The 15,569-nt window shown below is 35.6% G+C and overlaps 1 protein-coding gene across 1 annotated transcript in view; it reads left to right on the top strand.

The window, feature by feature from the left end:
• The window catches only part of LOC126293389 (solute carrier family 46 member 3-like), a 479,007-nt gene extending 467,064 nt beyond the window's left edge, over positions 1-11,943 (top strand). The window contains exon 9 of the mRNA XM_049986599.1: positions 6,693-11,943. Coding sequence (XP_049842556.1) covers positions 6,693-7,002 — 310 coding nt within the window. The 3' untranslated portion in view covers positions 7,003-11,943. The remainder of the gene's footprint in view (positions 1-6,692) is intronic.
• Positions 11,944-15,569: the final 3,626 nt, after the last annotated feature.

Below are 15,569 nucleotides of genomic sequence, written 5' to 3'. Positions count from 1 at the left end.
TTGATAGCTCAGTCGGTAAGAACACTGTCCGTGGAAAACAGAGGTTCTGGGTGCAAGTCCTAGAGTGACACACTGTTTTAACCCCTAATCTGCGACGTGACTTTTCTGTAATGTAAACCACGAGGTGGGGTCTTTGGGACCCTTACATTTAAACTGAGATCTAAGACAAAAACCAATTGAAATTTTTAATTTATGCTACATAACATTTATTTTTACAATTATTTAAGTGCTGTTTAAATGCTTTTAGTTTATTTTATTGCACTAAACAAAGCCCAGAGCAGTTTACTATTTATCACACAAAAACACATAATTTTTTGTGGTTCTTTTAAATAGTACACATAAATAGACTGTTAGAACACTGAATTTTACATTCTAAAAAATCATAGTCTCTGTAGCAAATAAATTTCCAAATCAAACTAAAATTCCAGGGTTTAAATTTGTGCATAAAAATTCCACCTGATACGTACAAATAGAAAGTCTGTCAGACTGACATTCATTGCTGGGACTACATTTTTATCACCGCTCAGAACACATTCAGTTTTAACAGACACTTCAGTATTTCATTGAAGAAACAGACAGATCTGCATCATAACTTTCCTGAAGTTCTCCCTCTGAATGTTACTCTTGTTCGATAGCAGAACTGTGATCACCGGCTAATGTAAAATCATTGTCTTTCTTGTTTATTTCTTGATTTATATCACTGACACCTTTCTCCATAGACCGACTAACAATTTCATCAAACTCAGGAAAATTAAAAATAACACCTTTGTGTTGAGCTACGCAGTACCATACTGAAGAAAACAGGTACATAGTTCACAAGACATGGTCTAGGAGACTCCAACACCTGTCAGTAAGATGTTTCAACAATAAACAGAGATACCAATAACACAACCAACAACAAAACATTGTAGGTTTGGCAATTCAAGGAGCTTAGGGGGAGTATAGAAAAATTCCACCTCAACTGTCCTTGATCTGAGAGACCACATCTCGTGAGGTATGGGTTAATCTGTCAGGAAAGTTCAGAACAGCACACACTATGCTGCAAAAGTGGAATATTAATTCTTCATTCTGGATGCAATGGTTACCACTTAACATGGTCTTGATAAGAGCAGAAATGCTTGATGCTATGGTGACAGGACAGAAGTATGATACAAATATGGCAATCACATCAGGTTTGATATACTGCTCATTCTGGAGATGCATGCTGAAGAGATAGTCAAGAATGCGGAAAACGTTACAAACCAAAATTACTTAAAACATATGCAACAGAACTCATATACTAATATTCCTCCACAGATCCTAAGGACATGTTATATTTTATATTTTCACTTGTGTGTTTCATAAGTAAATAATGAATATCATAAATAAAGTATAAGGCAAAAGCACAATTTACACAATGATTGTAAAAGTCTGGTGATGGTGCAGATGAGTGTGCACTACACTGGCAAAGAAGTCCATAATGTTCTTCCTCCGTATGTTAAAATAAGTTTGACAACAAGTCTGCATTCAGGGAACCACTGACGTAGTTTCTTCTGGAAAGGTAATTCTATGATTTGGATGAGTTTCTTAATCACAAGGAAAATCTTTCTAAAATTACAAAATATATGACTTACATAATATAATATAAAATTGGGCAATTATGTAAATTTTCTGGAAGACACAATGGCCATTTGACTGTATAACAGCTTTTATTTCACAACACACTATCAAGAAGGTGGCAATACTGCACTGATTCATCATTAAATGAATTATAAATAAATAAATGAAATAAAACCTGTTATATAGTCATATGGCAGTTATATCATTCAGAAAGTTTTATATGACTCTGGCTCCATACAAATGTAAAACCATTAATTATGTAGAGACTCAATTTTTATTTTTATTTTTAACTTGCTCTGTTTAATTTATGTATAATGAAAATGTGATCGAGTATTACCATAGTCTTTTTTATACCATTACCACCTATGCACTTATTTCTTTAGAAAGATCACACAAACTGTCATACAGAAAGATGAACTAACACCCTCTATATCCTTGTAAACTCATCACAGACAGATCAACAAAGGAAGAAACAAATAAAAATAAAATAATAATGGAGTAATGCTTGGACTTCTTGATTAGTTTATTTCTTTGTTGATTCCATTTAAATTAGTTATACAACTGGTCACAGAGGAATTTTACACCATGTGTTTCATGTAGTGTATGACCATTAATGGCTATTTCAGGTGCTACTGGGTCATTATCACTTGTTTGAAATTGAACCATTATGACAGTAAAACAATCTGTTAACTGTAAACCACTTACATGCCTGATCAGTTTTCATCTGAGCTGTGCCTGTTAAGGTTGAGTCCAGACCCCTGATTAGCATCCTTGTATCATCAGCAGATGTTACAGTTTTTGAAGCATCATTTGAAGTCACAGGAGAATCATTTATGTGTGTCAGTAACAATAGTGTGCCTAGTTTCAATTCTGGTCATACTTCACATGTTACGTTGTCCCATTCTGAGGTTAGTTTCATGCCCTAGAAACAGTCTGTTTGTGAGACCTTATGTTTTCTATTATGAAGGTAAGAGTGATTCCATGTAAAAGGGATGTCAATAATATCTTAACACTTCAGTTTGCTTAGTAGAATTTTGTGATCCACACAATAAATGGGTCTGGCAAGGGCACAGAATATTTGAACAAGATATTTTTTTTTTATGTCTGGTAGCATTTCATTTGTACTGTCTTCTCTTTTAGAATCCCCCCCAAAAAAAAACTAAGTTTCAGCTAATAAATTCTGTTCATTTAACTGAGTTGGTATTCTTTAATAGAACTCTTTCTTACAACCTTTGAAAATTGGAAGACTTGAATTAGGTCTGCATTTTGAGGTGGTTTAATAATCTCTGGTTTTGTAGATGGGAGTTAGAATCTGTAAGTCAGTTAGGAAATAAACCCTGAGTCATTTGTTGTTGTTTTCTGGTCTTCAGTCCGAAGACTTGTCTGATGCAGTTCTCCATGCTACTCTATCCTGTGCAAGTCTCTTCATCTCCGAATAATGACTGTAACCTACATCCTTCTGCATGTGCTCACTGAATTCATCTTTTGGCTTTTGGTATCCCTCAATCAATCAATCAATCTCTTTATTCATCCGTTAACAATATACATTGTATGGATGTAGTCAATTACAATATAGTTTCTGATATTTTATGTGTTGCAAAAACTTGCATAATAAATCCAAATATTTTACATCACTTTATATAAATAATCTTACTTTCCCCTATTAGACAATTACAATATAATTTCTGTTATTTAATGTGTTACAAAAATTTGCATAATAAGTACAAGTATTTTACTTCACTTTATATAAATAATGTTACTTTCCCATATTTAGATATTCTTCAATGTTGTAAAAACTGTTTCTTATTAAAAATTGTTTAAGATCTACTTTGAATTTATGACATTCTTTAATTTTCTTTATTGCAGCAGGCAATGCATTAAAAAGTATTTTGGGCTGGTAGTTGACACTTTTTTGGTATAGTGCTCCTTTGTGGGCCTCTCTGTGAAAATCATCTCTATTTCTTGTTTCGTGTTTATGAATCTGATTATTTACTGTTGAAAATTCCTGGTGAGTTTTCAGAAAGCAGACACATTCATATATGTATAAGCTAGGAAGAGTCATTATTTTAAATTCTTTAAATATTTCCCTGCATGACATTCTACGGGGAACCCCTTTCATTATTCTAATAGCCCTTTTTTGAAGTTTGAAAGCTTGTTTTGCCATACCTGTATTTCCCCAGAAGATCACACCATATCTAAGCAAACTGTTCATATAAGCATAATAGGCACACAGCAATGATTCAGTGTTGCAACAGTCCCGAAGCATTCTAAGCACATAGCAGCATTTACTTAGTTTTTTACTCAAAGCTTCTAGATGCTTTTCCCATCTCAAGTGCTCATCCACCCATATACCTAGGAATTTTGTATGTGGAGCTTGTGCAATAACATAGCTCCCTAGCTCACCTTTTACTGTTCTTCTAGTTTTACTTTTAATATTACTGAAATTCATCAATGCTGTTTTATCCTTATTTATGATCAACACATTATCACTAAACCATTTTCCTGTCTCATTTATTGTCCTTGAGACACTCTGTTGTAGATTATCCTTGGTGGATCCTTTTATGAAAATGCTAGTGTCATCAGCGAACATCACCGTTTCTGCCACTGTCAGATGCTTTGGCAAATCATTTATAAACACCAAGAACAACAGAGGGCCTAACACGGAACCTTGGGGCACTCCATAGCTAGTTTTTTTGAAGTCAGAAAGATACTCTTTGCCTTCATGGTATATTTGTACTTTCTGTTGTCTATCCGAGAGATAAGACTGGAACCATTTGAAGGCAAGTCCCCGGACCCCATAAAATTCTAGTTTCATAAGCAATAAATCATGGCTGATTAGATCAAATGCTTTAGATAAATCTAAGAATATCCCGCAGCTTAACTCATTCTTGTCCAAGGCATTTAGGACCATTTTCATGAATTGGAAGACTGCCGTTTCTGTGGACCTGTTCTTTCTAAACCCATTTTGAGCATTAGTCAGTATTTTATTTTTATTCAGAAAGTCAGCTAGCCTTTCATACATTACTCTTTCTATTACTTTAGAGAAACCTGACAATAATGACACTGGCCTATAATTATTTATGTCAGCTGTACTATCCTTTTTGTGTAGTGGCTTTACTATGGAGAGTTTTAGTTTTGATGGGAACACCCCTCTACAGGTTCTACTCCTGCGTGACACCTGATCCAACATTCACGCTACGATCTGTTTTGTTTCTCCTGATGACATTCTTCTGAGTAGACCTCACCCAGAGATCCAAAAGGGAGACTATTTTAACTCTGAAATATTTTACCCAAGAGGATGCCATCATCATTGAACCATATAGTAGAGCTGCAGGCCCTCACGAAAAACTATATCTGTACTTTCCACTTTCTGTCAGCTGTTTACAGTACCAGCACAGCAAGGCCATGCTGGTTGATGCAGCAAGACCAGATCAGTCAGTTGTCCAGATAACCTCAAACTATGAAAAAATGTCCCTATTCAGGAACCACACATTTCTCTGGCCTCTTAACAGATACCCCTCCATTGTGGTTGCACCTACAGTACAGATTTCTGTATACTGAGGCATGCAAGCCTCCCAACCAACGGCAAGGTCTATGGCTTATGGGTGCTGAGTCATTTACTGATAGAAAGTAATACCAATTCTGTTAGCTATTATGGCATTTTTAGCAGAATTTGAATCTTAGGCTATCTGAGTCATTTATTCGCTACAAAGATAGCTTTCAATTTAAAATTCTGCTAAAAAAAGCCATCATAGCCAACAGACTTGGTATAACGTTCTGGTGACCTGATGAATTTTGTAATCTCCTTAGCGGTTGTATGTTTTGAAACTACTGTCTGCATGCAGTGTCTGCACAAGTAAAATTGTTATCTGTATGTGGTTGTTTCTTACTGGATTCAATGTTTGTTGTAACTTTGAAGAATTCAGTTTGGCAATCAAGGATTAGAATGTTTCACCACTGCTGTGATCAAAGGTTTTTTGGCTTAATACTTAACTCCTTTCTCTCCCACACTAAGGTTGAGTTATAGGTAGACTAAATCATTTACGTTTTTCGGATTATACTGAATTATACCCTTCCCACAGGCATCAAGACTTTACTTATTACCTAATGACACTATTGCATACTAGCTGTTACCTGTGGCTGGTTTCATGTATCAGTAATTTTGTTATGATGAGTGATGATGACTATGTAAGTTATTGTACATGCAATAATGTCAGCTGCCATCATAGGTCTACCTTTTTGGATAAGCACAGCTCATGATGTGATGTGCCAATGCACAATGTAGTGGCATATGCAGCATAGTGTGCCCGTATGCAATGTGCTACTGGAGTAGTGACATCATACAGCATATACATTATGGAACAAATTTAATAATTTTTTGACGTGATTTATGTTCACTGATGTAAACAAAGATGTTCTATTCCATACTTCATCCTGTTAAGGATGGATTTTTTACATTCTCAAGCAGCCTATTCTTCCTCAGGGTTCAAGCTATCTCTATACCAAAATTTCATCACAATCAGTTTGACAGTTTAGTCATGAAAGAATAACAGACATATAACTATTTTTGCATTTATAATATTAGTAAGGACAAAACATTAAATTAAATTTTTGTTATTATCGGATTTTGATGAAATAAACCCCATATTTTGCCCTGAGCTACCTGTGAAAACAGGCAAACATGTTGGTTTTTGATTGAACAAAGTCTGTGTGTTGCCCCAAGCTACACTCAAGTTACATATGAAAACCTCATCAGAATTTGTTTAGTTATTTTGGCCATTAATATCTCCAGACAGACAGAAATGATGGTCTTACAGTTTTATTATTAGTATAGATATTGGTAGAAGATAACAGTTAAGTTTTTAATACAGAGATACAAATATATGCATAGATGAGTCTTTTAGGTATACAGAATTTGTGTCACAGCTGTTTCAGTGTACTCATTGCCCTCCAGATATGTTGCAATTTCACATTGATGTGTAATTGTTACAGTGTCTGCATAAGATGCTTAGATGTTTTACATGGCTGAAAGCCATATAAAACATTTTATGAAAAGTTTATCTCATTGCGCTTAACACAGCATCTGTTTACAGATGGCTCTATGCATCCCACAAAAAGGATGCTAGAAAGAAAGATGAAGAAGAAAATGCAGCCGCCAGGACAACAGCAGTTCTCGAAGCTGCTGCCACTGCGACAAAGACGGACCCGTTGGCCTTCCCCATGGTGAGGAATGGTTCTGTCAGGTTCAGTGACAAGTCAAAAGCAGAAAGCAAAGCAGTGGATGCATCCACACTGGACCAAAGAGCAGCAGAAGAAGGACTGACTCATAGGAAGATCTTTGGTGTCGAAAATCCGGCGTACGAGCAAGACTCTGACACAAAACCGGGAGAAGCTCGACTATGAAGAACATTATCTCTAGTGGCAATGAGAGTGTAACTCATCAGTTTGGACTTCACGGTGCACCATGACACGCCTTCTTAATTCTGCCTTCCTTTTATTTTTTGCGCTAGTGGGACCTGACAAACGATTACATAATTGTTTGAAACAATGGTGAAAAAATTTGTTGGAAGAAGGCAGATTTCTGACATTAGTAAAAATATGTAAAAACAATATGAATGGCAGTCGTAAAAGATTCTCAGTATCACACCTTGATTTTACAAGCCTAGTATGCTGTGAGTCTTTTACATGCAGATGTTGTCATAAAAGACTAAGTTATGACTTTAGTATAGCAGGCAGAAAAACTCTTCCAGAGTATACCTGTGTGGAAGATAATCTGGTATTCCAACAGCTGTGGTATGTGTTTCATCAGTATTTCATACTGGATGCCAGGTTGCTAGATTGTTTCTAAGTATTTAACGCGATGGTGGTATAGGAATGATAGGAATGAGGTAAGTTGTGTAAAATACTAGACACTTATGTAAGAATCAGATAGACAACAAACACCCTGATAATGTGTACACAAGTGCATTTTTCTCACTCTTTGGAAAGATTTATTATAACTGTTGTTATGCCACAGCTAGACATTTCACTCTATTATCTTAAATAATTTATTTTGCTTCAAGTTCTAAAATCTCCTTATGATACCATGACTTCATTGCTGATTTTCTCCTAAAGCAGCCGGTACTCATTACCATACAATAATGGTTAAATGTATGGTATTCAAAGTTATTTTATTTTTACACACATTCCTCAAACAAACACAATGCTCACAATTAATGTTTGTCAAAGCATATATACAAGTAATGATAAATCAAGAGAGCATAACATGACAAAATTAGACTGCTTACCAATTTATGTATACAAAGTGAAGCTGTGACTTTAGACTTTTAAGTCATTGCTTAGATAATACCCAAGATTTGCCACTGCCATATTGTTTCAATAAATCTAGCTTTCATGATATATGGCACTTATTAAAATGCAGTTAGGGCCAAGGATATTCTGTTATCTTAATCCCCCCCCCCCCTCTCTCTCTCTCTCTCTCTCTCTCTCTTTGATCACACACATACTTCCAGAGAAGCAAATACCAATATAAGTAAATTAATTTATGTTCTAGAAAGAAAGATATGTTTACAATAATCCTAGAAATTTTACATTAAGTTTCCTCAAAGAAATGTGGCTGATGACAATAAAACATTAAATACAGAGATAAAAAAAGGTATTTCATAAAGATATACTGTTTCCAAAAATAAAGTCTAGGATTTACAACAATAAAGTTCTTTTACCTTAAAAGAGCTGAAAATAACATCAGAATTCTGTACACATATTAAACCAAATCATAATTGGCTGTGAGATATGCAAATGAAAAAAGGCATAGTGACTAGGCTAGTATCCAACAATATAAACAATACCTGCTAATACATTCATAGATTATGCTAAATATAAATACATGCATATTATTTCTTTATTTTGTTCAAGCACCTTATTGTACTGTGGCTGAAACTATAACCAAGACAGGAATTAAAAACACAGCCCGGTAATGTGTACTCTCTTGCATAGCAACAGGAAATTCTGCTTAAATTAGCCAGAGATTCCCCAAACATTAATGTGCCTCATATTTACTGCTTTTGAATTGAATGTAGGTGCAGCAACGTTGTTAAGACACAGTGTTGCATTCTTGAAAAAAGTCTGAATTATATATGGCCACCTACTAGCATCGAAATAGAGCTTGAATGCAAAACAGACTTTAATGGTAAAATAATATTATATTCAATAGATTAAGATACTAAAGTTAAACTATTAATGAAAAAATAAATTTTATGATGAATGGGATAATATACTGCAGTTCATTCCGTGTTTTTACATTAGGTGATCCATTTGACAAAACAGTATAATTCAACACAAATAACAAGTCCATCATACAACACCTCAGCCAAAGATGATAAGAAAGCAAAATCATTGAAAGGTAGTGTCCTTTCAAATACACGTTAGAAACAATGTGACCAGATTGGGAAAGAAGTGTAAGTCATGAGGAACATATCATAAAACAGCAACGCAAGATGCTGACTGAAGTTGTGATTTAGCTCCCATCTTTCATTCCTCTTCCCTTGCCTACTTTCTGCATCTTTCCCTCTTCAGTTGCAGAAGGGGAAACGTATGGTTCAAGATTCAGTGTAGCTTTTTGAATGTTTCTATTCACCAACTGAAGTGATCTACATTTTTCAGTAAGGTTTGTTATTCAATTATTCTTCATACTGTCAGGTGTTTACAGGTATCCTTCATTTACAAAGATAATACATATTGATTAAAAGTACACACTCTTTGCCATTAGAATAATGCTGAAGCTAATGATTATTCTAAGAGGACAATGAACATTATTCAATGCAGGCTTTCACAGCTGGATTTAATGTCCTTTGTGATTTATTGTTTATGAGCGTTAGGCTGAGGTCCAAGCCGTATTTCTGCATCTAGAATTTTGTCTCCTGACTATGTACCCATATGCATAAAGGCACAATTACTTGATTTTCAAACTTAAGCAAAGGACCTACCCACACCGTTAGTCATGGAAGGAGTACACAAAATCATCTGCACATGCAGACAATGGTGCATAGAGACTACCAAAAGTAGCATCAACACATGGCTTTAACACAAAGACAATTGTCAGGGAAATATGACTAAATCGGCATTTATATTACATGCAATGGGTCCAGGAAGCACCAAATCTGAATCTCTGAAATGAGAATAACCATTGTTATACTAATGTGTATGATGGGGCCAGATAAACTCAAATAGAACTTCACCAGCAAATGAGGAGGACAAATTAGACAAGTTCTGGGCCTTAGTTCCACAGGACGAGCTCTGTAATGCACATTGGCATGATTCTGTCTTCGGTGGTGATTGAATTATGTGACACAACTGTTGTGTGATTATGTATAAACTTACAAAGCTTGTTAAAGTTTGAAAATCAAGTAACTATGTCATTATGCCTCTGAAGCTGTCTCCAGTATCTGGAGACAAAACATTAGGAACCAAATCACGCGTTAGAGCACATTCTAACACTCGTGAAACAAAATCTCCAATGCACATTGTTTATGTATGTTCAAGGTACAGTTCAGTCAGTTGAGGGTGTATGTTTCTACTGAACAAGTGAACATAAGAGATATTGCATAAATATGAATTGTTCAGTGACGCTGCTCATAGTGGAAAATAAATGGGTGGTGTATAGCCAGGAAGAGGTAAGATGCTGGCTGAAATAAGTAACATATATAAAAGTGACCACATATACAATAGTTCTGGTGAGAAACAGCTTTTTGTTGATAATCTTACATCAAAGAACAATACACCAGTGCTCGTCATGCAGTGAAGTTGAGTTCGTGGGCAAATATTGTAAATAGTGATGCTGATATTGTCCAGTTACGCCTCAGTGGTCTTTACGAGTACTCCTTTCCTGTGGTAGTTCTCTGTAAGATAAGAACCCAATATCCACTTAACCTTAGTGTTCCTCTTTCCTGTTAAAGTTCCTGGGTTTGTAGATCTCTACAGATTCACTAGTAATTAAATTCCCCAGATAGAGGTTTAGACCCAGCAACAATGTTGCGCATAACTCTATACATCTCAGCCCAGCTGATTTCTCTCTCTGACTTAGCGTTTAGCTTGGTTTATGTCCCATTGCTAATGTTAACAGATTATCCCATCATGCCAATTCACACATAACTGCAAGGGCCCAGTATTTGGTAAATACCTGATTTGTCTTGAATAAATCTGAGGCATACACAGATTATCCTGATCAGTCTGTGTTGTTTTTCTGGAGTATATAACCAATTGAGTACCTTCACACTGGTGACATATGGCAGGAATATTGTAGCTGGAACTACTTCATTAAAGCTGTCTGTCACCATATTTTGGGCATTGTCATTATTCATGGTATATCTATTGCTCTTCTGAATTTGTTCCACATTACAACTATTGTATCTCATGTCTGATTCAGAAGTCATCAGGCAATACATCATGAATTAGCTGTGAAATTTTCAGTGGTTGCGTGGTTGTAAATCTCTTAAACAGGCCACATTTTAGTTCCTTCGATATCTGTCTACATAAATATCAGATTTTAATGTATTTGTTAATGATATTTGAGGACCTATCATATGGAAACAATTAATTTTACCTATTATTTTGATTTTATATTAAACCCTGATCTTGTAAAGTAAGTTGGATGCCCCAGACCTATTAGCTGCTATGGAGGATACATGGGACATACTTCATGGAGATTCCTAAAAATCTGACTCCGTTAAGGCTTTACCAGGTATTAAGTAATGGACACTCTCTAGCTTTGCTTGTAAAGTGAAAAAAAATCTGTAGTGAAATAAATTTAATTCCTGTTCCTGTGTAAACTTCTGATTTCTACACACACAGTATTATATTTAAACTGGAAACATATTGTACATTTCAAATGTTCTTTAATGCTGTCCAGAAAGTGTGTACAGTAAGTACATGCTGGACTTTTAAACAAAATAACCTATTCTATATTTCCACTTGATAGCCATTCTGGCGTATCATGTTGGTGGATTGAAAAGACTGCAGGAAAAGCCTTTATGTAACTATTATGTCACATTATGCATTTGCAAAATTTCAGTGACAACTGCTACATTTACATAAGTTCTTTTGTTATTAATACATGTTAAGCACAATGAAAAGTGTAAATCTTTCAAAATGCTTCCAATGTAACAGTTCTCTGTTTATTTTATTATGTAAATTCTTCTATATAATATATTTTCTTGAAACTTAGTGTTTGCATGTAACTGACTAAAAAAGTGCTTTTTTCTTGAGACTGTATATTTGTAAATATTTACTTATGGTGATGTAAATTTCTGTGTTGGAATAAAGTGATGTTTGTTCTAAAAACAGCAAGTCAGTAAAATATTGTATCTGTCACCTCCTTCCATCTCAGTAACTCATATAACTCCTGAAACAGACTTTTTTTTCTTTGTTAAATTCGAGTATTTAGTAGAATCTAAAACGCTAATACCAGTATGTCATCATAATTAAATAGAAGACATTGTGGTATGAATTAATCAGTAAACTGCCGTATGCAATCACATACACAAACAAGTCAAGTATATAGCCTGTAGCCTGTAAACTGAATCAATGTTTAGCCTCAAATGTTGTTATGTAGGTTGGTAGCTATGTTACTTTTTATCATCTGTTGGAATTCATGTTTACATGTTTTGGAAGCCATAGTTGAAGTTTCAGTTGTAGCCATGACAGATGCGAGTGGTCATACAGTGAAAAGCCAAAGAAACTGGCACATCTGCCTAATATTGTGTAGGGCCCCTGTGAACATTCAAGAAGGACTTGACGAAAGTCTAAAGTAGTGACCATGAATCTAGCAGGCCTGTCCATAAATTTGTAAGAGTATGAGGGTGTGGATACCTCTTCTTGAACAACACATTGCAAGACATCCCAGATACGCTCAATAATGTTCATGTCTGGGGAGATTGGTGGCCAGCAGAAGTGTTTAAACTCAGAAGACTGTTCCTGGAGCCACTCTGTAGGAACTCTGGATGTGTGGGGTGTTGCATTGTCCTGCCCAAGTCCATTGGAATGCACAAGGGACATGAATGGATGCAGATCATCAGACAGGATGAATACATACGTGTTATCTGTCAGAGTCATATCTAGAGGTATCAAGTGTCCCATAACACTCCGACTGCACATGTCCCATGCCATTACAGAGCCTCCACCAGCGTGAACAGTCTCCTTCTGACATACAGAGTCCATGGATTCATGACATTCTCTCCATATCCGTACACATCAATATGCTCGATACAATTTGAAATGAGACTCGTGCAACCAAAAACATGTTTTCAGTCATCAACAGTCCAATGTCAGTGTTGACAGGTCCAGGCAAGGTATAAAGCTTCATGTCATGCAGTCATCAAGGTTACACAAGTGGGCCTTCACCTCCAAAACCCATATTGATGATGTTTCATTGAATGGTTCACATGCTGACACTTGTTGATATCCCATCATTGAAATCTGAATTGATTTGTGGAAGGGTTGAATGATTCTCTTCAGTCACCATTGGACCCATTGTTGCAGGGTCTTTTCCTGGCTACAGTGATGTCGGAGATTTGATGTTCATGGTACACTTGTGAAATGCTCATACGGGAAAATCCCTAGTTCATTCCTACCTTGGAGATGCTGTGTCCCATTTCTCATTTGCTGACTATAACAACACATTCAAACTCTCTTGAATCTTGATAATCTGCCATTGTAGCAGCAGTAACTGATCTAAAATCTGAACAGACACCTGCTGTCTTATATGGGCGTTACTGAGCGCAGCACCACATTCTGCCTGTTTACATATCTCTGTATGTGAATACATATGCCTAGACCAGCTTCTTTGGCACTCCAGTGTAGATACACTATTGAGGAGTGCTTAGTGAAAAATGTGTGGATGCCTGAATGACAACACGCATGACAGAAAATGAGACGGATTGTATGAGCATTCTAAGAATGATTTAATAAGGCTCCACCACAAAAGACAAAAACGTCTATATTGGAAAAGATGTTGTAACATAGCAAGTTATTGCGAAATGACATTCACTGCAGTATGGCACACAGCCATATAGTATGGTGGCTGAATTATGGCTATTTTTTACTTGCTTTACTCACAGCACAGCTGATGCTGCTTGCCGTGAGAACTGCATAGCATAACAGTCAGTCAATTTGGAGATTCATACCCTCTACAAATCTAAATAATCCATATTAGTTATTATCTGATTTTGTTCAAATTTGGTAAACCACCTTTTGTTGTTAATAGAATGATGATGTCAAAACTTCAGGTTTTTATTTATTATAATGCCAGAGATAAAGAAAATTATGTAAAAGTCCTAAAACCAATGCTTGTCTTTAAGACCATCTTAGGAACAAATACAGATTGTGTATAAAAATCAATTAGTTAGAATTTTCTTTTTCAACACTTTAGTCATTGTGCACTATGTAATACAAAAATCGATTAAAATTATTATTTGATTATATTTTGTTGTGTGAGTGTGTGAGAATGATTGAGAGAGTGTATCTGGATGTACATTGAAACTGAATATGTCATTTTTCATAAAACTTTGTACAAATAGACCTTTGGAAAGTTACAGTGCAACCCTGATTCAGATGATGTATTTCGGTGTGAGCTTGCTTTTGTATAAAAGCAGCCAGAATGAAAGTTAGAGATGGAATAAGTTTATTTATCAATTTGGAGAATAATTCATACTTCACATATTTTCATTAAACAAGATACTAGAAACTGAAGTTTTAATGAGATTAATTAGTATCAGATTATTGATTGGATAAGGCAAGTTTTGCCATGAGAGTGATCTGGAAAGAACATTCTGATTGGTCATTAGCACCCAACCAGAATTAAGCTGTTCCCGTACGAATATAGCAGAGTGGGCAGTGAGTAAAATATTTCGAGAGAGTCACTAGCTAACCAGCCTATGGATAACACCATGTTAGATAGATCTGAAAAATGAAGAAATAGTGAGTTAATTGCAGTTCGAATACCTCATGACTTAGGCAACTGGAGGTATGAACATATTAATGAAAGCTTGGTGTTTCTATATTAAATAGTTTGAGAGTTATGAGTGTGTGTGCTTTTTGGTCATAGTGACAATTCCATGAGACATGTTTTGTGCTCTGTACAGAATACTTTGGTGAACACTTCTTTTGAAGAAAAACACTGAAACAACCGAGTGCTTAACTCATGAATAGTTGTGGGTCAGTGACTGGTAGATCATGAAAATTAGTCGGGTTGGACTTGCAAAAATTCTGGTTGCTTTTTGAGTGAAATTATGTTGCACAGAGAGTGAATACTTACAATAATAAATTATTAACATAGTAAATACGGACTTGATAGCCATTTCATGTGTTTCCGTATGAATAAAAAGTAGATTCAATCTAATTTTCAATTCTTTCTGCAAGTGGACTGCATCCTCCAAAATCCCAATTTTTTAGAAACGAACTTTCAGGAATTGACTTTTAACTCAATTATGTGGCCTCTGTGTGGTAGATATTAGATAGTGGTTTCATCAATGCTGCTTTACACTGCCTAGCATGTGTCTGTTACTACAGAGTGAAGGGACGTCAGAAAGAAGCATATTGAGGTGGGTGGGCTTTAAATAAGTGAAAGAATGCAGACAATCTAACCTGCCCCACCACAATGTGCTTTTGTTTTCAGCAGTGCTACAGACAGGCTGCAGAGTGTGAGGAAAAGGATACAAGAAGAAACATGTGCCAGAGTCTCTGCTTCTATTGAACAATCTCCTATGAAGCTGATATGTCAACATGCTTCAGATCTCATTTTACAGAGATCAACAACGTGTGATAAACTGAAGAAAAAAAACTTACAGTGAGACCATTTCTACCAACTTTCAAAAATGAGTTTTCCGATACAGATTGGAATGAGTGCATTTTAGCATGCTGTGGTTAGTTAACTCAATATCCACATGAGAGGAATGTACCACTTATCACAGCACACA

This window comes from Schistocerca gregaria, chromosome 10 (genome assembly GCF_023897955.1).
Source record: "Schistocerca gregaria isolate iqSchGreg1 chromosome 10, iqSchGreg1.2, whole genome shotgun sequence".
Lineage (NCBI taxonomy): Eukaryota > Metazoa > Arthropoda > Insecta > Orthoptera > Acrididae > Schistocerca > Schistocerca gregaria.
The sequence above is the reverse complement of the archived record's forward strand: the minus strand, read 5'-3'. Positions and strand labels throughout refer to the sequence as shown.